Source organism: Astyanax mexicanus, unplaced genomic scaffold, assembly GCF_023375975.1.
Source record: "Astyanax mexicanus isolate ESR-SI-001 unplaced genomic scaffold, AstMex3_surface scaffold_32, whole genome shotgun sequence".
Lineage (NCBI taxonomy): Eukaryota > Metazoa > Chordata > Actinopteri > Characiformes > Acestrorhamphidae > Astyanax > Astyanax mexicanus.
The window spans coordinates 3834452-3857959 of record NW_026040042.1 but is presented as its reverse complement, the minus strand read 5'-3'; the positions used below and the strand labels follow the sequence as shown (position 1 = coordinate 3857959).

The 23508-nt window shown below is 41.7% G+C and overlaps 1 protein-coding gene across 1 annotated transcript; it reads left to right on the top strand.

Moving 5' to 3' along the window:
* The first annotated feature begins 937 nt into the window (after positions 1–937).
* LOC125789896 (NLR family CARD domain-containing protein 3-like) lies at positions 938–22442 on the top strand. Its single transcript, XM_049472978.1, has 6 exons — positions 938–1008; positions 1092–1208; positions 5193–5256; positions 10375–10579; positions 10680–12453; positions 22145–22442. The coding sequence occupies exons 1-6, from the start codon at positions 956–958 to the stop codon at positions 22440–22442; spliced, it is 2511 nt and encodes an 836-aa protein (XP_049328935.1). The 5' UTR covers positions 938–955.
* The last annotated feature ends 1066 nt before the right edge of the window (positions 22443–23508 follow it).

Below are 23508 nucleotides of genomic sequence, written 5' to 3'. Positions count from 1 at the left end.
AGTAAAATGAACATTGTTGTTTTATTCTATAATTACAGACAACATTTCTCCCAAATTCCAAATAAAAATATTGTCATTTATTTGCAGAAAATGAAAAATAGCTGAAATAACAAAAAAAGATGCAGAGCGTTCAGACCTCAAATAACGCAAAAAAGTTATATGTTTTAAGAGTTAAAAAATCAATATTTGCTGAAATAACCCTGTTTTTTTTAATCACAGTTTTCATGCTTCTTGGCATTATGTTCTCCTCCACCTGTCTTACACACTGCTTTTGGATAACTTTATTCAAGCAGTTCAGTTTGGTTTGATGGCTTGTGATCATCCATCTTCCTCTTGATTATATTTCATTATATTTTAAATTCGGTAAAATCAAAGAAAATTATATTTTTTAAGTGAACTCTTATTTTTTTCCAGAGCCGTATATTTAAAATAATTTGTACTTTGCAAAACAGAAAAAAATAATAATTTTGCCTTTTTTGCAGTTCCTCTGCTGTCCACTGGGGGAGTGTGAGGTTAAACCACTGCTCCATATGATGAAAATATGAGTGACTTACAGTAATCAACTATCACACACTCAACAATGCTGCATTTCCAGTTTTCTTTTTTCATGAAGACATACCTCTCTGAACTCTCTCACACTTGTTTAGACATGTGTGCTGTGATTGGCCAACCTTTAGAAATGTTTCAGCACCTCGTAAACCAGTTCATCTGGTTTAAAGAGTAAAAAGTTCAGTAGCGACGTTGGAGAGAGAATCAGAAATAGCGCTTGGAGAGAACACCCTACCAGGTAATAAACTTTAATTCTGAATTTAATCTGAATTTACTTGATGATTTGAGGACTTTTTAGACAAGCCGAGATGAGAACACAAACCAACAACTGATAGAACTGCATTTCACACACAACTTTAAGATAAATTTTGCTTTTACAGGCTTAGGTGTAATCTGAAGGAGGAAGATGAGCTCCAAAATGAGTGTCTCTGGGGAACAGGACACACAGGAAGCTGAGAGGTGAGAGAATAATGTGATTGGGTATAAAGTGTAAGGTTTGCTGGAAAGATTGTAGATGGTGTCTGATACTGGTTGTGTTTTAGACTGGATCAGGATAAGAGATCAGACTCACCTGAACCCAGCTGTGTCTCCATGAAGAGTGACCAGTCAATGGAGAAACCTTTAAAATTCAGTGAGGATAACAGATCTACTGATCTCAGGTAAGGATAATTTAACTCTCAGTGAGATAAAAGATACCTTTTGGTGATCGTACAGAGTAAAAGGTTTAAAGTGTTGAAGTTTCTAACATATATATACATGTTGAATTATAGTAAGTTATATAACGTATTATTACAAATTAGAGGCATCACAAATAAAGTTCATTATTTTAGTAGTACTTTAGTAATACTCATTTTAGTAGTATTACTGGGTTTGTCTGCTGAATGTCCAATATAATATAATATAATATAACATAACATAACATAACATAACATAATATAATATAATATAGAAATGCATTATTTTTTCTGTAATTGTAGTAGGAATTGGAGGCTTCTTAAATCTGCAAAATAAACAGAGCAGTGCAATGGGAAAGACAGAGTAAAAAGAATAATGCACCTGATTAAACTAATAAGGTCATTATCAAGTGCTTTCACAGTTGCAGGGGTTATAAATCATGATACATTTTCTTAATGTATTAACAATGTACTTTTAAAAGTATAACAAGGGAATTGTCTGTGCTTAAAGAACGCTGTCTCAACTGTACATTTTATTATAGAAAAATTAATCAGTCCAGATTAATAAAATGAATAACAGGACAATTTGAATACCTGTTATTGTACTTAGAATGCAGGAAACACACTGCCACCAATCACTTCCCCTTTAAACCACATCACATCAAATTAAATCCAATCAAATTCGTTTATATTGCTCCTTTTACAACTGATCCATCCATCCATCCATCCATCCATCCATCTTTAATGTGGACCCAATGGGCTTGGGAATAGTGTGTACTAAGAGTATGTTTGAAAATGCTAAAACAAAGCCATACTGTAGTCTCAGACAAGGTGGCTCAGATCTGATTTTTGTCATGGCTGTGTGAACGTGCCAAATCCGAAATTTTTAAATCAGTTCTGAGCCACTTTCTATATGTGGTCCTAAATCAGATACGTATTCGATCGATGGACATGCAACATGAATGTGAACGGTCAAATCTGAATTCATCTTTTTGCCTTTACACATTAGCATTAGCGCTACATGCTTCTCTCTCGTACCCACACTGCATCTCTTGGTGCAGCTGTGCAGCTATAGCTGCAAAAAAAAAAACAGCAAAAGTAAACCACCTGGCCTGAGCATGAACTTCAGAGCAGCTGTTTACTCTCCACTCCAGCAAAAGATGCTCCACATATGAGCTGCTAACTCATCCATTTCCCTTTATAAAGCTACGAGTCTCTCGTCTCTCTAACATGAGTTTTTTTGTTGTTGGTGAAGAAGGAGACGTTTATACAGGTATCAATGTGCAGCATGTGAGACAGCGTTTCAGGGACAGATTTGTTCACATTACACACAGATACAGATCACTTACATTTGTGAATGTGAACCGTCAAGATAGACAAATCTGATCTGAGCCAAAAATCAGATTTGAGCAATGTGGCTTGTAATGCGAACGTAGCCTTAGAGACCTTGTCACGTGTCTAAAGTGAAACCAGATCCAGGAACAACAGTGCCTTAATAAATATAATGCATGAACAACCACACACAGCACCCTACTTTTTCTCAGTTGTGGGTAACAAATGGTATCAGCTGACCTCTGACCCCTGTTGTATATAGGGACTTGAAGAAATGTTTATTATTGATATTGGGTCATGAATAGGACCAGGAAGCCTATTATATACCATGGATGAAGTGTTTCATGTGTTTTGAATCACCTACCCATGAAAATGTATTTAAGACTGTGTTTAATGTATGACCTGAATTTAATCAGTTTTTATTCCAACTTCATTTTGTGGTAATAGTTATTTAAAATGTAGGAAGCTGGAAAATTAGTCCTAGGGCCTATCCTATTTGTAAATAATTAATAAAAAAAGTATACAGCCATATCAGTCTAATAGGCTCAGCTGTTCTCTATGTAGTGCGATTTGTGGATCATTAAATAGCGTCACCTCCACCAAGTATGCACTGCAGGCTAGTGAGAGGAAAACTGAGCTATTTAAACAAACCCTGACATCCCCCCCCACCCCAATGAGAACACCCCCAAAATTTAATTTACATACCAGATCTGTTAAGAAGAATGTCTGCACAGTTTTTTTTTGCATTGGATTTTTGACAAAATCTGGTCTTCAAAAGCATATCTGCATGGATTGCTGTGCTATCGAAGTTTCATGAACACATTAGGACCCTGGCTCTGCTTGACTTCAGTGAATATCAGTGACTAACAGCTGTTTGTTATTAACTAAATGTTGTGAAATTATAAGGGATCTTTCTGAAGGTAAAATCCTTTTCCTGATTCCTCACTGTGATCTGTAATCTTCTCTATACAGCGACGCTAGTGGTGAACTAACTGTGCAATGAGACCTTCTTTGAATCAAGTTTTTTGCTCGCTGGTGGAGCTGGTGTACAAGAAGCCCATTTATTTTCTCATCCCTGCCCTTCAAACAACCACTAATCTGGATACAGTAATTTATATGCCCAAAACAGATTTGGCCTGTCAGTCTAAACATAGGTTTCGAGCTGAGTCACCTATCACAAAGTGGTGAGAGAGAAGCCAACTCCGCCTTCCACAGTTTTTAAAACAGTAATACATTTGAAACAGTAATACTACCCTTAGCTGATTTTTGAAGGAGAGCTGGTCATCAACCATAACACCCAGGTTCCTAGCAACCTTTGTCGGTGAGAGAGAGAGAGAGTCGATGCTTATAGAGAAGTTGTGCTGAAAAGATGGTTTCGCTGGTATAACCAGAAGTTCAGTGTTTGAGAGATTTAATTGAAGGTGATGCTCCTTCATCCATGAGGATATGTCTGAGAGACACTGTGATATCCATGTGGAGATTGAGTGATCTTCAGGCAGGGCCGTTTCAAGGTATTTGGGGGCCCCAAGCAAAGACACCAACCGGGGCCCCCCCCAACCTCCACACCAGAAATCTCATGCCCAAACCCCCCTCCGGCCAAAAAAAAAAAAAACATATCTGGCCGCGGTCCACCTTCAAGAACCACAGCATATACACACAGTTTAGGTCCAACACACTTTATGTAAAAAAGAGGGCTTAGAAATTTAAGCAAAGCACCTTGAGGTAGAAAGAAAAGATATGGTTAGAGATAGCATTACAATATTTTTTTCTGATTTTTATATTTAGATGGATCCCAGCAGCATTGATATAGCTACCAATGCTAAACACCTCAAACTAACTACTTTACAAATGTACTACTTGTAGCTGAACATAGCAGATTTAAGTATGCTGTTGTCTGAGAATTAGACAGATGCACCTGATGCTTTAAAGACAGTGAACAGCTGGCATATTGCATGCATGGATACTACTAGACAGGTACTCACCATTTGGTACATAGATTAGAATAGCTAGCTAGCACCTCAGAGAAGCTACGCCACCTTAATCTCAACTGAAGATAAGAACGGTAGGCTGAAATACAATAAGCAGTGAATCTGGAACAGACCTGTGTTTTCCTGTTAATATAATATATTACATTATGGACCTATATTATCAGCCTGTTCGAGCCTGTATACTGCACTAACCTCTAACCTAATTGGTTAGCTAACTTATTCCTAGCTTTGACTGCCAGGCACGTAGCTAGCTAGCTAACATAAACATTACCCGGGACGTATATATTGTTTTTAGCCTACCTGCTGCTAAATTACACCATTTGTACAGGTAGGCCTAATTTATCCAGTGTAAATCATCACTTACCACTGTCTTCTGTTTTTTTGTGTTCCTCTTCCTTCTTTTGTTTTCTCTTTTGGCTTCCTGATGGATAAATTCGCTTCATGGTTAAGTTTCATATTTGCCGGCGTCTAAAACTTGGCTGTCTGCCAGGACAGTGTCTGCCTGCCTTCAGCAGCTGGTGGGAGGGGCCCCCTTGAGGGGGATTCTGAGAACAGTGTCATTGCTCATTGACTTTGAGAATGTAAAGGGGGGCTCACACAGTTTGTCGCTGCATTTAATTCTTAACCTGTTGTTGTCTGGGGGGCCCAGGCCAGCTTGGGGCCCCAAGCAATTGCCTGGTTTGCCTGCCCCATCGCGACGGGCCTGTCTTCAGGTGAGAATGACAGGTATAGCTGGGTGTCATCAGCAAAGCAATGGTAGGAAAATCCATGTGAGCGGTATCATGTATTAATATACATGATAAATAATTACATTAAAAGACACTGCCTGGCCAAAATCGCCACCTGGATTTATTTAAGTAAAGGATGTGGGGTTGATGCTGCAGTTGTTTCAGCAACAATATGAGCTGAAACAATGAGGTCAGCTGACTACCTGAATCTGATGAAACTCCTTTTTTTGTGTGACCTTTTTTTGGTGTATATATTGTGTTATTACAAATGCTCTACAAAAAATTAACATATCCTAAACTTTAATTAAATTAACATGTGAATTCTAGTATGTGTACATTTTAAACGCAACAATATTAAAACATTTACACATAGTTTTTTTTATTACTGGCATGTGTTAGTTTGATTCCTCGTTGGAGATCACACTTACTAGAACCCAGCTGTGTCTCCATGAAGAGTGACTGGTCAATGGAGAAACCTTTAAAATTCAGTGAGGATAACAGATCTACTGATCTCAGGTAAGGATAATTTAACTCTCAGTGAGATAAAAGATACCTTTTGGTGATCGTACAGAGTAAAAGGTTTAAAGTGTTGAAGTTTCTAACATATATATACATGTTGAATTATAGTAAGTTATATAACGTATTATTACAAATTAGAGGCATCACAAATAAAGTTCATTATTTTAGTAGTACTTTAGTAATACTCATTTTAGTAGTATTACTGGGTTTGTCTGCTGAATGTCCAATATAACATAACATAACATAACATAACATAACATAACATAATATAATATAGAAATGCATTATTTTTTCTGTAATTGTAGTAGGAATTGGAGGCTTCTTAAATCTGCAAAATAAACAGAGCAGTGCAATGGGAAAGACAGAGTAAAAAGAATAATGCACCTGATTAAACTAATAAGGTCATTATCAAGTGCTTTCACAGTTGCAGGGGTTATAAATCATGATACATTTTCTTAATGTATTAACAATGTACTTTTAAAAGTATAACAAGGGAATTGTCTTTGCTTAAAGAACGCTGACTCAACTGTACATTTTATTATAGAAAAATTAATCAGTCCAGATTAATAAAATGAATAACAGGACAAGTTGAATACCTGTTATTGTACTTAGAATGCAGGAAACACACTGCCACCAATCACTTCCCCTTTAAACCACATCACATCAAATTAAATCCAATCAAATTCGTTTATATTGCTCCTTTTACAACTGATCCATCCATCCATCCATCCATCCATCCATCTTTAATGTGGACCCAATGGGCTTGGGAAGAGTGTGGACTAAGAGTATGTTTGAAAATGCTAAAACAAAGCCATAATGTAGTCTCAGACAAGGTGGCTCAGATCTGATTTTTGTCATGGCTGTGTGAACGTGCCAAATCCGAAATTTTTAAATCAGTTCTGAGCCACTTTCTATATGTGGTCCTAAATCAGATACGTATTCGATCGATGGACATGCAACATGAATGTGAACGGTCAAATCTGAATTCATCTTTTTGCCTTTACACATTAGCATTAGCGCTACATGCTTCTCTCTCGTACCCACACTGCATCTCTTGGTGCAGCTGTGCAGCTATAGCTGCAAAAAAAAAACAGCAAAAGTAAACCACCTGGCCTGAGCATGAACTTCAGAGCAGCTGTTTACTCTCCACTCCAGCAAAAGATGCTCCACATATGAGCTGCTAACTCATCCATTTCCCTTTATAAAGCTACGAGTCTCTCGTCTCTCTAACATGAGTTTTTTTGTTGTTGGTGAAGAAGGAGACGTTTATACAGGTATCAATGTGCAGCATGTGAGACAGCGTTTCAGGGACAGATTTGTTCACATTACACACAGATACAGATCACTTACATTTGTGAATGTGAACCGTCAAGATAGACAAATCTGATCTGAGCCAAAAATCAGATTTGAGCAATGTGGCTTGTAATGCGAACGTAGCCTTAGAGACCTTGTCACGTGTCTAAAGTGAAACCAGATCCAGGAACAACAGTGCCTTAATAAATATAATGCATGAACAACCACACACAGCACCCTACTTTTTCTCAGTTGTGGGTAACAAATGGTATCAGCTGACCTCTGACCCCTGTTGTATATAGGGACTTGAAGAAATGTTTATTATTGATATTGGGTCATGAATAGGACCAGGAAGCCTATTATATACCATGGATGAAGTGTTTCATGTGTTTTGAATCACCTACCCATGAAAATGTATTTAAGACTGTGTTTAATGTATGACCTGAATTTAATCAGTTTTTATTCCAACTTCATTTTGTGGTAATAGTTATTTAAAATGTAGGAAGCTGGAAAATTAGTCCTAGGGCCTATCCTATTTGTAAATAATTAATAAAAAAAAGTATACAGCCATATCAGTCTAATAGGCTCAGCTGTTCTCTATGTAGTGCGATTTGTGGATCATTAAATAGCGTCACCTCCACCAAGTATGCACTGCAGGCTAGTGAGAGGAAAACTGAGCTATTTAAACAAACCCTGACATCCCCCCCCCACCCCAATGAGAACACCCCCAAAATTTAATTTACATACCAGATCTGTTAAGAAGAATGTCTGCACAGTTTTTTTTTGCATTGGATTTTTGACAAAATCTGGTCTTCAAAAGCATATCTGCATGGATTGCTGTGCTATCGAAGTTTCATGAACACATTAGGACCCTGGCTCTGCTTGACTTCAGTGAATATCAGTGACTAACAGCTGTTTGTTATTAACTAAATGTTGTGAAATTATAAGGGATCTTTCTGAAGGTAAAATCCTTTTCCTGATTCCTCACTGTGATCTGTAATCTTCTCTATACAGCGACGCTAGTGGTGAACTAACTGTGCAATGAGACCTTCTTTGAATCAAGTTTTTTGCTCGCTGGTGGAGCTGGTGTACAAGAAGCCCATTTATTTTCTCATCCCTGCCCTTCAAACAACCACTAATCTGGATACAGTAATTTATATGCCCAAAACAGATTTGGCCTGTCAGTCTAAACATAGGTTTCGAGCTGAGTCACCTATCACAAAGTGGTGAGAGAGAAGCCAACTCCGCCTTCCACAGTTTTTAAAACAGTAATACATTTGAAACAGTAATACTACCCTTAGCTGATTTTTGAAGGAGAGCTGGTCATCAACCATAACACCCAGGTTCCTAGCAACCTTTGTCGGTGAGAGAGAGAGAGAGAGTCGATGCTTATAGAGAAGTTGTGCTGAAAAGATGGTTTTGCTGGTATAACCAGAAGTTCAGTGTTTGAGAGATTTAATTGAAGGTGATGCTCCTTCTTCCATGAGGATATGTCTGAGAGACACTGTGATATCCGTGCAGAGATTGAGTGATCTTCAGGTGAGAATGACAGGTATAGCTGGGTGTCATCAGCAAAGCAATGGTAGGAAAATCCATGTGAGCGGTATCATGTATTAATATACATGATAAATAATTACATTAAAAGACACTGCCTGGCCAAAATCGCCACCTGGATTTATTTAAGTAAAGGATGTGGGGTTGATGCTGCAGTTGTTTCAGCAACAATATGAGCTGAAACAATGAGGTCAGCTGACTACCTGAATCTAATGAAACTCCTTTTTTTGTGTGACCTTTTTTTTGGTGTATATATTGTGTTATTACAAATGCTCTACAAAAAATTAACATATCCTAAACTTTAATTAAATTAACATGTGAATTCTAGTATGTGTACATTTTAAACGCAACAATATTAAAACATTTACACATAGTTTTTTTATTACTGGCATGTGTTAGTTTGATTCCTCGTTGGAGATCACACTTACTAGAACCCAGTCATGTGTCCATGAAGAGTGACGAGTCAACGGAACCACCGCTATTCATCAGAAAGAAGGACTGTTCTCTTGAAATGAGGTAAAATAGTTAAAGTAAGAATGGTGTAGGAAAGAGAATTTTGCATCAGGGAAACAGCTGTCAATGTCACTTTACAGCAGCTTAACATGTTTAAAGTTCTGTATGTTTTGTGGGTCGGGTCAATTTTATGTAGAACATTCTCAGACAGTGTTTGAGTCAGAAGAAAACGTGATTAAAATGCTCAGAATTCACAATTTAAACAGCTGTGAACTCTGTGATCTAACATTCATTATATTAATGTAGGATATGCTACACAGTGGATGTAACTGAGGATTGAAATAGATATTATGTAATATATCAGAGTGTATTCATTGTGTAATTGTCCACAATATTATACTCATACAACAGTGTTATATTTACCAACAGTGTCCAGCCAAAGGCATCAGATTATACCAGAGGAAATAAGGAGTTCATATTCAAGGTGTGTGTATGTTTGTGTGTGTAAATTAATGATAGAAATATTCAAATCCCAAACTAGAATTAACGTTTTGAGACAATTTTATTCACATCAGCTTAAACAATGTCTCACCATTTAAACATCAAAATCAAAAGGTACACATACAGTTTATTAAGTCCATGTAGAGAAGCACTGCCAATAGAAAAGGACCCTTGAGAGCTGATAATCAAACCTGTTGGCACCATGTCCAATGCAGTGGCATGGGTAAAGGGTAAAAAGTGTATAAAGTCCTCCAGCATTGAACCATGGACTCTGGAACGATGGAGCACCATCCAGTACTTTGGGAATGAGTTGGGGTTGAGGTTGGTGGTGATCATTCAACATTCTGATTCTTGCTAATACTCTTAACAGTGAATGCAATTAAATCTTTACAGCAGTGTATCTAAATCTAATAGAAAGTAGAAACTCTGGACAGTAGAGACAGTTACTCCAACAAAAGCAGCACAGATTACTTTTAATAATTAGATATTAGGAGAGAAAAAGAATGAGCATGTAACGAAGAGGATGAGGCTGGATGCAAAAAGTCAGTTTTATTTGACATAAGACAAACCAAAAACTAGGACTAACAAAATAAACACTAAGACTAGTACAGGTGTGACAGAGCAGGGTTTCCAATAGTTTTGTGTATATATGTTAATAAGGTTTAGTTTGATATATTCAATACATATTTTTGAATGTATGCTTTTATAACTATTGTCATGGTTTGTCTGTTCAAAATAAGTCTTGTTTCAAGACCCTGTTTCTGTTACCATGTGTTTAATCAGGAGCTGGAGCAGAAAGTCATTACTCTGGTAAAGAATCAGCTGAGGAGGTTTGTGAAGCTTCTAACTCTGGATTACCCAGCATGCTCTGAAAGAGAGGTGGAGGATGAAGAAGATCAGAGTGATGTCAGAGAGGGAGCGCTGAAGATCACACTGCACGTCCTAAAGAATATGAACCAGACAGACCTCACTAACAAACTGCAGACCAGTAAGAGATTAGATCATGTACAGCCTTTAAAGTTAGCACATTTTTTAATTTATTTTAATTACTTAATGTTTAATGATTTTGCTTTTTCTTTGTTTATTAGAATTGGCTCCGTCCTGCCACCAAAAGCTCAAATCAACACTGAAGGAAAGATTTCAGAAAATTAATGAAGGAATCTCAGATCCTGGAACCTCAACTCTTCTGAATGAGATCTACACAGATCTGTACATCACAGAGGGAGGGAGTGGAGAGGTCAATAATGAACATGAGGTCAGACAGATTGAAGCAGCATCCAGGAGACCAGCAACACAGGAGACACCCATCAAATGTAACGACCTCTTTAAAGACCAGTCCATCAGAACTGTGCTGACTAAAGGAGTTGCTGGAATTGGAAAAACAGTCTCTGTGCAGAAGTTCATTCTGGACTGGACTGAAGGAAAAGCCAATCAGGATGTTGTCTTCATATTTCCACTTCCTTTTAGAGAGCTGAATCTGATGAAAACTAAAAACCTCAGTCTGGTGGATCTTCTTCATCAGTTTTTTAAGGACACAAAATACTTAAAACCAATAGAATATCATCACTACAAAGTCATGTTCATCTTTGATGGTCTGGATGAATGTCGACTTCCGCTAGATTTCCAGAACAATAAGAGAGTATCTGATGTAACACAGTCAGCCTCAGTGGATGTGCTGCTGACAAACCTCATCCAGGGGAACCTGCTTCCCTCTGCTCTCCTATGGATAACTACTCGACCAGCAGCAGCCAATCAGATCCCTCCTGACTGTATTGATCAGGTAACAGAGGTACGAGGGTTCAGTGACCCTCAGAAAGAGGAATACTTCAGGAAAAGGATCAGAGATCAGAGCCTTGCTGAAAGAATCATTACACACATGAAGTCCTCCAGAAGCCTCTACATCATGTGCCACATCCCAGTCTTCTGCTGGATCTCAGCCACTGTTCTAGAGAGGATGTTGGGTGAAGCAGAGGGAGGAGAGATCCCCAAGACTCTGACTCAAATGTTCACACACTTCCTTATCTTTCAGATCAAACACCGCAGCCAGAAGTACCAAAGAAAAAGTGATGTTGATCTTAAACAGACTAGAGAGATTATTCTGGCTCTGGGAAAACTGGCTTTCCGACAGCTGGAGAAAGGAAACCTGATCTTCTATGAGGAAGATCTGAGAGAGTGCAGCATTGATGTCAGAGAAGTGTCCGTGTACTCAGGAGTGTGCACCCAGATCTTCAGACAGGAGTCTGGACTTCACCTGGGGAAGGTTTTCAGCTTTGTGCATCTGAGTGTTCAGGAGTTTCTGGCTGCTTTTTCTGAGTTTCTGTCCTTCATCTCCAACAACAGAAATGTGCTGCAACAGAAACACAGTGGATTTGTTTTCTCCAAAAAAGGAACAATGTCTGATTTCCTGAAGAGAGCCGTGGACAAGGCCTTACAGAGTGAGAACGGACACCTGGACCTTTTCCTCCGATTCCTTCTGGGTCTCTCACTGGAGTCCAATCAGACTCTCTTACGAGTTCTTCTGAGACAGACAGAGAACATCTCTCACAGTAAAGAGGAAGTAGTGGAGTACATCAAGCAGAAGATCAGGGAGAATCCCTCTCCAGAGAAAACTATCAGTCTGTTCCACTGTCTGAATGAACTGAATGATCATTCTCTAGTGCAGGAAGTCCAGTATTACCTGAACAGAGGAGGTTCCAGTGATCTCAGTTGGGTTAAGCTCTCTCCTGATCAGTGGTCAGCTGTGGCGTTTGTGATGCTGAATTCAGAAGAGGAGCTGGATGTGTTTGACCTGAGTAAATTTGAGAGATCAGAAGAATGTTTTCTGAGGCTGTTGCCAGTGGTGAAAGCATCCAGAAAGGTTGAGTGAGTATTTTCATTATTCAGTGTTTAATCTGTGCTGTTTTATATTTTGTAATATTGGTTAATCTGTTCTTTTATTGATTATTTGTTGAAAAACTTAACATATCAATCAGTGGTGTGTTTTCCGAAAGTGATCACTATTAGTAAATAACAAATTAACTAGTGCAGAACCTGAGAACCCTCTGAAACGCCTCAATCAAAACCCAAACATTGATTCAGTTCTGCCAAGTATATAGAAATAATTCACTATTGTGCCTTAAAAAGTGTTGGAATCAATATCATTCTACATATTCTGAAATTTAAATCATAAAATAACATATTTATGCATTATCTAATATTAGTAAACACACATGACTATATAGATAAACAAAAAATCCATGTCCCGTTACTTCATAATTTCAGAAAAAGAACATCATACTGAACTTAGTAAAACCTGGTGGTGGTAGTGTGATGGTCTGGTGCTGCTGGATAACTTGCTGTAATTGATGGAATCAGGAATTCTGCTGTTTACCAGACAATCCTAAAGGAGAATATCTGGCCATCTGTTTCTGACCTCAAGCTCAGGTGTACTTGGGTTCTGCAGCAGGACAATGACCCAAAGCACACAAACAAAAAGTTCACATCTGAATGGAAAAAAAACTAAATGAAGGTTTTAGAAGGACCTAGTTAAAGTCTGATTGAGATGCTGTGGATGATCTTAAACAGGACGTTTATGCTGGAAAATCCTCCAATGTGTCTGAATTAAAACAATTCTGTAAAGAAAAGTGGAACAAAATTCCTCCACAGAAATGTAAAAGACTAGTTTCCAGTTATCAGTAAAGCTTGAGTGCAGTTGTTGCCGCCAAGAGTGGCACAACCAAGTTATTAGGTTTAGGGGGCAAACACTTTTTACACAGGGCTAGATTGGATAGTTTTTTCCTTTTAATAAATAAAATTATAATTTAATAATAACAGTGCTTTTTATATTTACTCATGTTATCTTTGTTTGATAATCAGAAAAATGTAAGTATGACAAAAAAGCAAAAACCCAAGAAATCTGTGCGGGGCAAATATTTTTCACACCACTGTACTGTGGCCCGTCGGTCAGGTAGTCTCGGAGACAAGGACGGCGTCTGCTTGCACTGTTGTCAGCTTGTCACCCAGAAGATCAGGCCGAATGCTGTTAAATGCAGTGAAGAAATCAAAAACCATGACCCTCACAGTGCTGACTGATCTGTCTAGGTGAGCATAAACTCTGTTGAGCAGGTAGATGATGACATCCTGAACTCTCAGGCAGGACTGATCCAGTAATGAAACCAGCAACACATACCAGCTGTGCAGCGGTGGAGCAGAAGAGTAAAAGAAGCACTTTTATGGTGAAAAAACAAACCAAAACTCTCTACTAGCATGATTTGAGAGAGCACAGATTTATTAAGTTGCCTTGTCAAAAATATATTGAAAAGATAAACAAAAATTAAAAAGAAGTAAAAAAAAAAACACAAACAGAAGCTACTGTAATTTCATTTATTCAGGGAAAACATCTATTCAAATTAACCTGGCCCTATGTGAAAAATAATTTGCCCCTAAACCTAATATCTTGGTTGTGTCACCCTTGGCTGAAATCAAGAGTTTGTGATAACTGTTAATGAGTCTTTCACATCTCTGTGGAGGAGTTTTGCTCTTCTTTAACACTGACCTTAATCGAGCCAAGTGAGACCTGTAATTCTTTAGATGTGGTTTTGTGTTCTTTTGGAGTAATTTTGTGGGCCGGTCACTCCTGGGTTCACCAGTGTTCCATGTTTTCTCCATTTGTGAATAATAGCTCTCACTGGGGTTCTCTGGAGTTCCAAAAAAATTACATTGTAACCTTTTCCAGACTGATGGATGATCAGTTTCACAGTTAATTCAGGGGGGGGGGTTGTTGAATGATGATTAATTCAAATTTATTTGTATAGCACTTTTTACAATTGATGTCACAAAGCAGATTTACAGAAATGTGCTCACAGGACAAAGAATCAGGCAAAACATTAAAAATAATACATGCAGAATACAAAAAGAAAAAAAAAAACAGTGACCGCGGAGGCAAGGAAAATCTCCCTCAGAGCTGGAGGAGGAAGAAACATTGGGAGGACCAAGACTCACATTTAAGGGGGGGAGGGCATCCTACTACTGGTCAAATTGCTTTTAAACTAATTTTAAAAAGTCTTTTATACATTCACGTAAGTTTTATATATTCAGGAGTATAGCAGCGCCACTAATAGCTTGGATGTAATCTGTAGTGGAGAGTAAGATGGATGATAAGCAGCTGATCTGTGGTGGGTGATGGAGAAGAGCTGACTTCTGGACGGACAGGAGACATAAGAGCCTAAGGGTCCAACATCCAGCTCTTCCATTTCCTGTCGGCGGCACGAGCACTCGCAGCGGCTACTCCGGCTAATCCCAGCGTGAGTTCAGAGACTGCTGTGTGTTCGTTTTCACGGAGACGTGGTTAACGGACTCCATCCCGGACTCCGCCATTGAGGTGAGCGGCATGCTATGCTACCGCGCGGACCGCGACGCCGGCCTCTCGGGCAAGGTTCGTGGAGGTGGGGTGTGTGTTTACATTAACACAGCATGGTGTAACAACGCTGCGCTGATCTCCAGCTACTGCTCGCCGTTTGTGGAGTTTGTTGTAGTCAGAACCAGGCCATTCTACCTGCCCAGAGAGCTTAGCAGTGTGTACATAATAGCAGTGTATGTATCACCCAGTGCTAATGCTAATGCTAACGGTGCTAATGCTAACGCCCTGCAAGAACTGTAAACTCCAAACTACAGAACTCACACCCCGACGGACTGTTTATTGTTGCTGGTGATTTCAATCACAGTAATCTGAAGGCTCTGCTGCCCAGCTTTCACCAACATGTGGATTTTCCAACCCGTGGAGCTAATCTGCTCGATTGTGTGTATACTAACATTCCCTGTGCGTACAGAGCAGAGCCCCGCCCCCACTACGGCTACTCAGATCATATATCTGTCATGCTCATCCCAGCATACAGACAGCTCATCAGACGTGCCAAACCAGAGAAGAAGCAAGTAACAATCTGGCCTCCAGGAGCCATCTCTGCTCTTCAGGAATGTTTTGAGCACACTGACTGGGACATGTTCAGAGAAGCTGCTACTTCTGATGACTCCATCAACCTGGAGGAGTACACAGACTCAGTGACTGGCTACATCAGCAAGTGCATTGAGTATGTTACTGTCTCCAAAACCATCACAACCCGCCCCAACCAGAAGCCTTGGATGACTGCAGAGGTGTGTGTGCTGCTCAGAACCTGAGACAAGGCCTTTAAGTCAGGGGACAAGGCCAAGAGCCAAGCTCTCCCGGAGGATCAGAGAGGCAAAGCACACCTACGCAAAGAAAATCCACGCCCACTTCCAGGACACTACTGACACTCGGCGCATGTGGCAGGGCATCCAGACCATCACCAACTACAAGTCACCTCCACCTGCTTGTAACAGTGATGCCTCCCTTCCAGATGCACTGAACAACTTCTACGCAAGGTTCGAAGCACAGAACTACACGACAGCAAGGAAGACCACACCTTCTCCAAACAATCAGGTACTGTGCCTGTCCTCAGCTGATGTGCGGAGAACTCTACTCAGAGTCAACCCACGGAAAGCCCCAGGACCAGACAGCATACCTGGCAGAGTGCTCAGAGGATGTGCAGACCAACTCACGGATGTTCTCACTGACATTTTCAACATCTCTCTGAGTACTGCGATCGTGCCGACATGCTTCAAGACGACCAACATCGTCCCTGTGCCAAAGAAGTCTCAAGTGTCCTGCCTTAAAGAATACCGTTCCATTGCACTTACTCCCATCATCATGAAGTGCTTTGAGAAGCTGGTCATGAGGCACATCAAAAACCAGCTCCCCTCCTCACTGGACCCACTGCAGTTTGTGCATCGTCCAAACAGATCAACAGACGATGCCATCTCTACTGCGCTCCACCTGGCTCTCACCCACCTGGACAACAAAGTCTGCTATGTTCGAATGCTGTTCATCGACTTCAGTTCAGCATTCAACACCATCATCCCTCAGAATCTGATCGGAAAACTGAGCTTGCTGGGCCTAAACTCCTCCCTCTGTAACTGGGTTTTGGACTTCCTGACTGAGAGACCACAATCAGTCAGGATTGGAAACAACACCTCCAGCACCACCATACTGAGCACTGGCACCCCCCAGGGCTGTGTGCTCAGCCTACTGCTGTTCAATCTGCTGACTCATGACTGTACTGCAAGGTACAGCTCAAACCACATCATCAAGTTCGCTGATGACACAAATGTAGTTGGCCTCATCAGCAAGAACGACGAGTCAGCATACAGAGAGGAGGTGCAGTGGCTGACGGACTGGTGCAGAACCAACAACCTATCTCTAAACGTGGATAAAACCAAGGAGATGGTTGTTGACTTCAGGAGAGCTCCAGGTGTCCACCACCCGCTGAACATCAACGGCTCTGCTGTGGAAATTGTGAAAAACACCAAGTTCCTCTGTGTTCACATTGCAGAGAACCTCACCTGGTCCCTCAACACCAGCTCCATAACCAAGAAAGCCCAGCAGGGCCTCTACTTCCTGCGGAGACTGAGGAAAGCACATCTCCCACCTCCCCATCCTCACCATGTTCTACAGAGGGACTGTAGAAAGCATCCTGAGCACCTGCATTACCGTCTGGTTTGGGAATTGCAACACCTCAGACCGCAAGACCCTACAGCGGATAGTGAGGACAGCTGAGAAGATCATCGGAGTCCCTCTTCCCTCCATCACCGAGATCTACACCACACGCTACATCCGCAAAGCAACCAGCATTGTGAATGACCCCACCCATCCCTCACACGGACTCTTTGCTCTGATGCCGTCCGGCAGAAGATACAGGAGCATCCGAGCCTCCAGTACTAGACTCTGCAACAGCTTCATCCACCAGGCAGTAAGACTCCTCAACGCACAGAGACAGAACTGAACCCCCACCCCACCCACCACACACCCAACACACTCACACAAAAACTAAACTGTACACCCCACCCCCCCTTTACACACACAAAGAACTGAACTTCACCCACACACACACCCAGTCAGCACACAGAGGCTGACATGACTTTATTTGCTGCACTCTTAAAAACTATAAACTCTCTACCTCAGTAACTGCTGTGATTATATATGTTCTATATGTTACAGTATGTTACACATCTCTGCACCTTATCCTCACTATACACTTTATTATACCGTATCGGTACTGCACTGTCCTGTCACTGTCCTGTCACTGTCTTTAAATTGTCTCGTCCTTTGTATTTATTGTATTTATTGTTATTTAGTGTTATAATTTTATAATTTTATGTTGCACTGTCATCACTCCTGCACTTTATGTTGTCTATTGCTTGTTGTTCTATATTGCACCATGGTTCCGGAGGAACGTAATTTCATTACACTGTGTACCTGTACTCAGGTACACAGATGTAATGACAATAAAAGCCTTGACTTGACTATCAGTTCAGACAGGTGGGCAATCAGTAACTCGGAGGAAGGCAGAGAGATGGAATTAGTTTTACTGGATTTATGTAAAACAGAGAATATAAAACATTATCAGAGTGTGGCTAATGACTCCGGCAGATCTAAATAAAACAGCCTAACTAAAGGGAGAGAGCCAGAAGGTAACATAAAAACGCATAGACCAGCATCCACCCACTCCACCTTCCACAAACCTGAGTGACCGTGTGCAGTGGGAGAACAACAGCACCAGCATCTCAGCTTACCCACAATTCCCTATGTCAATGAACCCCTCCATCTTGCACAAACTACTCTCCATCATGGATGATGATGGTCACCCATTGTATTCCATCAACATGGATCATAGGAGCAGTTTCAGTGGCAGGTTCTTGGCACAGAGCTGCTCTACAGACAGACTGAGAAGATCGTTTGTTCCGCCATCAGACTCTTCAACTCCTCCCAGTGGAGCTGGAAGAGAGAGGACAGATGAGAAACAAGGCTCATATGTGCTTTCTTAATCACAACCTTTTTTATATGTACTGGAAAAACACCCTACACATCTATACCCTGTGACTCTTTTACCTCTTTACTGTATATACTGTTTATTTGCACACCTGGACACTTGTCACTTTTATAGTTTAAAATATTTTATCCCTCAATGTGCTCTTGTATTGTACTACACTTATTGTTTGTTTCTACTGTGTTGTGTAACTGCTACTGGCTGCTAAATTTCCTTCGGGATCAATACAGTATCTACCTATCTATCTATCCTCTATCTATCTAAAGGTAAAAACATTAATTACCAAAAGCTAAACTAAACAAGTAACTTTTCAGTCTAGACTTAAAGATTGAGACTGTGTCTGAGTTCCGAACATATTCGGGGAGATTATTCCAGAGTTGGGGAGCTTTATAAGAGAAAGCTCTTCCTCCTGCAGAGCTCCTCTGAATTTTAGGAACTACTTAGAAACCAGCTGAGAAACCCTGAGATCTAAGTAATCACGTGGTTCATAATAGGAGATGAGGTCTCGTAAATACTCAGGAGATGAGCCCGTGTAGGGCTTTATACGTTAACAGGAGAATTTTATAGTCTATGCGGAATTTGACTGCAAGCAGTGCAATGTTGATGGTACTGGACTAATATGCTCAAATTTTCCAGTTTTATTAAGGACCCTGGCTGCAGCATTTTGAACTAGCTGAAGTTTATTTAAGTTACTGCAGGAACATCCTGACAGTAGTGCATTACAATAATCTAGCCTTGAGGTAATGAAGGCATGTACTAATTTTCCTGAAAAAAAAAACTGTTCTAGTAACATTAGATATGTGTTTATCAAATGCTAGATCTGAACCTATGATAACTCCAAGGTTTTTAGCTGCTGAACCAGGTGTGACGGAGAAGTCGGACAGATTTAACATTAAGTCTGATCATGAATTTCTAGCAGCTTTGGGGCCTAATAGGAGAACTTCTGTTTTATCATTATTTAATAGGAGAAAGTTGTGAGTGTCAGAAAGTGTATTATTTTTTCCTTGTTCCTTGTTTTTCCTTGTGTGAGACAGTTAGCGATGTCACTTCCCTTTAAGCACATTGTCTCCACTGTGCAGGTGAACAGCAATGGTGGCCAGCCCTGTGTGCATTAATGTATAAAATGTTAGTTCCTTTCAGATGTAGCACTGTAGTTAAAAATAGTCTATTTAAACTATTTAAGTCTATTTAAGTCTGCATTTAAACTTTGCACATGTTCATGCCTTATATGAGTGACATTTGAGTGCAGTTTAAACCTAATTGTTTTTATTAGCCACCTTATTTCGGTCCATAGTGCTTAACTTCCACCATTGTGTGCTAAATGTAGCCTTGTTTATACAATCTTCTTTGTTTGATGAAGAAACCTATCATATGTTTAAGATATAATCTGTAATTTGTTCTCATTGTTCAGTTGTTGGTCACATGGTAACTACTGCTACTGCAATTATCTAGTTCTACCACTCTAGACACTGTGCAATCCCTTTAAACTCTCCTTAGTCTTCACTTTAGCATAGAGTTTTGTACCGAGGGATCAGGATGGTAGTATAATATACCATAGTATAACTAATATTGTTGTTTATATTGTATTACCTCCATTTCATTTACCTAATGCCATCTATTGTATTTGTTTCCTTTAGACTTCACACACACACAAGCAATAAATGCAAACCCACTCTTTGTGCCCATACTACTGACCTGAGTCCCTGTCTGTAGGATACTATCAGATCAGCATTCAGCATCCAGTGTTACCAACTCTATTACAGTGAGACATAAGTGTTTTACGCATTCCTCGATTTTCTTTATTCTCACTCACAATTCTTGATGTGGAGTTATGTATTATAACTAAGTTTTGGGAGTGATCCACGCCCTCACTCTTCCCACTTCCTTCCCTATTTAAACCGTCACTTCCTCTCTACCTGCTCATTGAACAAACCTCGCATGTGATGTTGGCAACCGCTCCTTACCTGGTATATGATGGTTCCGCACCTGTCTGTCTCCTGCGACCAGCTGCTCCCGTCCACCCTAGCTCCTCCACTGCCACTGCTCCAGGCTGCCTTCCCTGGTGGTGGTTTTATTTTGTCTCGGCTACTGTGGCTGTCGTCTCCTCTACCTGGTCTGGCAGCTACCATATGGTCTCCTCGGGCCTTAAGCGGTTTCTCTTGCAGCTGCTGCCTAACCCTTCCTCCTGCCCCTGCGGGGCCTCGACGCGTTCTCCGCGTTATCTCTCTTTCCGCAATCTCTCCAGCGCCGCTGCCGCTGTTTATCCTCTCCTGCTGCCCCTGCGGGGCCTCCACCTGATCTCCGCGTCCTTGGCGGTCTCTCTCCCTCTCTCTCCGCCGCCGCCACTGCTGCTTCCTTCACGAGGCCTCCACGCGACCCTGTCGTCCGCGGCGGTCTCTCTCTCTCTCTCTCTCTCTCTCTCTCTCTCTCTCAGCGCTTCCGCTGCCGCTAAACCACTCCTGCTACACTCGCAGGGCTTCCTCGCGTCTTCTCCGGACTCCTCTTCACCCCTTTTCGGCGCTGCACGCGCCCCTCCAGCGGCTTTTCCCCCTCCTGCTGCCTCTCTGGGCGATACTCGAGCTTCGAGCATTGCCAAGCCTCCTCTCTCTCTCCTGAGCGAGTGTAGGCGTGCCTTACATTTCCACGAATCAGCGAAATTCCTGCACATTAGTTCAGCACCCTTCTCTCTCTCTCTCTGCCTATGCCGCTGCCGGCGCCCGCGACGCTCCTGCGGCCCGCTCTTGTTTCCCCTTCCAAACTGCTTTTTTTTCCGCCCAACCCGCTGGCTGGCTATGGCTACGCCTCACTGTGCGGTACTCAAGCATGGCCACGCCTGCTCTCTCTCTCCTGAGCGAGTGCAGGTGTGTTTTCATTGTCCATAGTTTGTTGTTTCACTGTCCATTGTTCAGTTAAATTCCTGCAGTGAGTACAGCGCCCTTCTCTCTCTCTCTTGGCGTCTTCTTTTTCTCTCAGCGTCTTCTTTCTCTCTCTGCCTCTGCCGGTGGCCACGCCGTCTCCGCTGCCGGTGCCCTATATATATATGTTTAAATACATACGTATACGCGATTTAATGCAATTACCGCAAAAAAAAAAAAAAATAAATAAACGTGAACGTGTAGTTCCTGATCGGCTGCGGTTGACCATGATTGACACATGCTCCGCCCTTAGCCTTTGGTGCTCTGGCTTGCACCATTGCCCTTCTCCATCAGCCTGCTGTGGCTCCGCCTCCCTGCAGCCTCACTGGGCGGTACTCAATCGTGGCCGCACCTCCTCTCTCTCGAGTGAGTGTAGATGTGAAGATGATTTCGGCGCCACCTGCTGGTCACATGCTGCTAGTTTCAGTGTCTAAGAGTGCATATCAGGAAAGATGACTTCGGCGCCGCCTGCTGGTCACTTGCTGCTAGTTTCAGTGTCTAAGAGTGCATATCAGGAGACCCCCCCCCCAGCTGCCTGTGATATCCCTGCCCTGGGCCGGCTTGCTAAGGCCTGGCACTGACGTTCATATGAATGCTGACCTGGTTTCGGATTTGAAGACCAATTATCCAACGTGGTGTCCTTCTTTTATGTGGGACAGAGTGCGTGGGTCACATATGCTCCTTGCTTCCATCATATTCATCCTTGACGCAATCTGAATCATATTTGCCATCATTATAATTATCTTGCTCTCATATCAGCATCTTCACCTTCGTCATCTTTGCCACCATCGCTGCTCTGTCTATTTTATTGTGCCATTGTCATCACCATGATCCGTGGCACCCTCATCATCACCATCGCACAATCTCTGCCTACATCACTATAACCATTGCCTTCATCATCCCTGCCGTCATCATCATGGCCATCATCACCATCTTAGTCATCGCCACCGTCTCTGCCTGCATCATATTCATCACCACCTTAGTCGTCATTTTCGTGGCTGTTTCCATCGTCATCACCACCGCCATCTCCGCCTGCATCACCTCATCACCGCCGTAGTCTTCATCACCAATGCCTTTGTCTCTGCCTACATCACCGCCTTCATCTTCATCTCCACCATCTTCTAGCCTGCATATTCGTTGCTTTCACCTTCTTCGATCTCATCAAGGCCATGCTGAGCATCATCTCGTCCTCATCATGGCCATCTTCACCTTAATCGTCTCTGCCTCCTTCTCTGTCTGCATCGCCTTCATCTTCGCTGCCATAGTTATCGTTGTGGCTGTCATCGTCATTGTAGTAGCCATCTTCATCCTCATCATTGCCACAATCTCTGCCTACATCACCATCATGGCCGCGATCTTCTCGTCCTCCCTACTCTTTTTCCATCTCCCGTTGCTGCCATCTTCCCACTCCTTCCCATTCCATCGCCTCCGTCTTCCCACTCAGTCTTCCCACTCCATCGCCTCAGTCTTCCCACTCCGTCTTCCCACTCCGTCTTCCCACTCCACCTTCCCACTCCATCGCCCTAACACCCCCCCCCCCCCGGCTTCTGTTGGACCGTCAGGAGAACCCCTTCTACCTTACCTGGTCGCTCCTGCTACACATGTGGGTCGGTGGCTGCTTTTGGGGCCTTTAAACTACATGTACAACATGTGCATCATTCCACTCAGTCACTCAACACTACCTTTCCACTTCAACCGATTTCTGCCTCCAAGGACCTCACCCTCCATGCTGTCATTCCAGTACATTCCTACCCGAATAGGCTGCCAGCACCTTCAAACACCTTACTTAATTATTCCCTACCTTTCTTTCGTTTGACTTCCACACTGCCTTCCCCATGCATCGGTTCATCCTCTGGCTTTCTCAAAGACTACGAAGTCGGACTTCCAACACTCTTGCTGGAGTTCCCAAGCCTTTCACAGTCAGACCTCTTCTTAAATCCTTGCAGTGGTCGAAAGTTCTGATTTAATTTTTGGGGCTTCGGCTTCACGCTTTACAGCGAAGGTGCCCCGAACTCCACCCCAATACTCTGAGTTCGCTCCCCCTCTTTTCTTCTTCTTCTCTGCCCAGTCAAGGGCGTGGGTCAATACTAGCAAAGTGGAGTTATGTATTATAACCAAGTTTT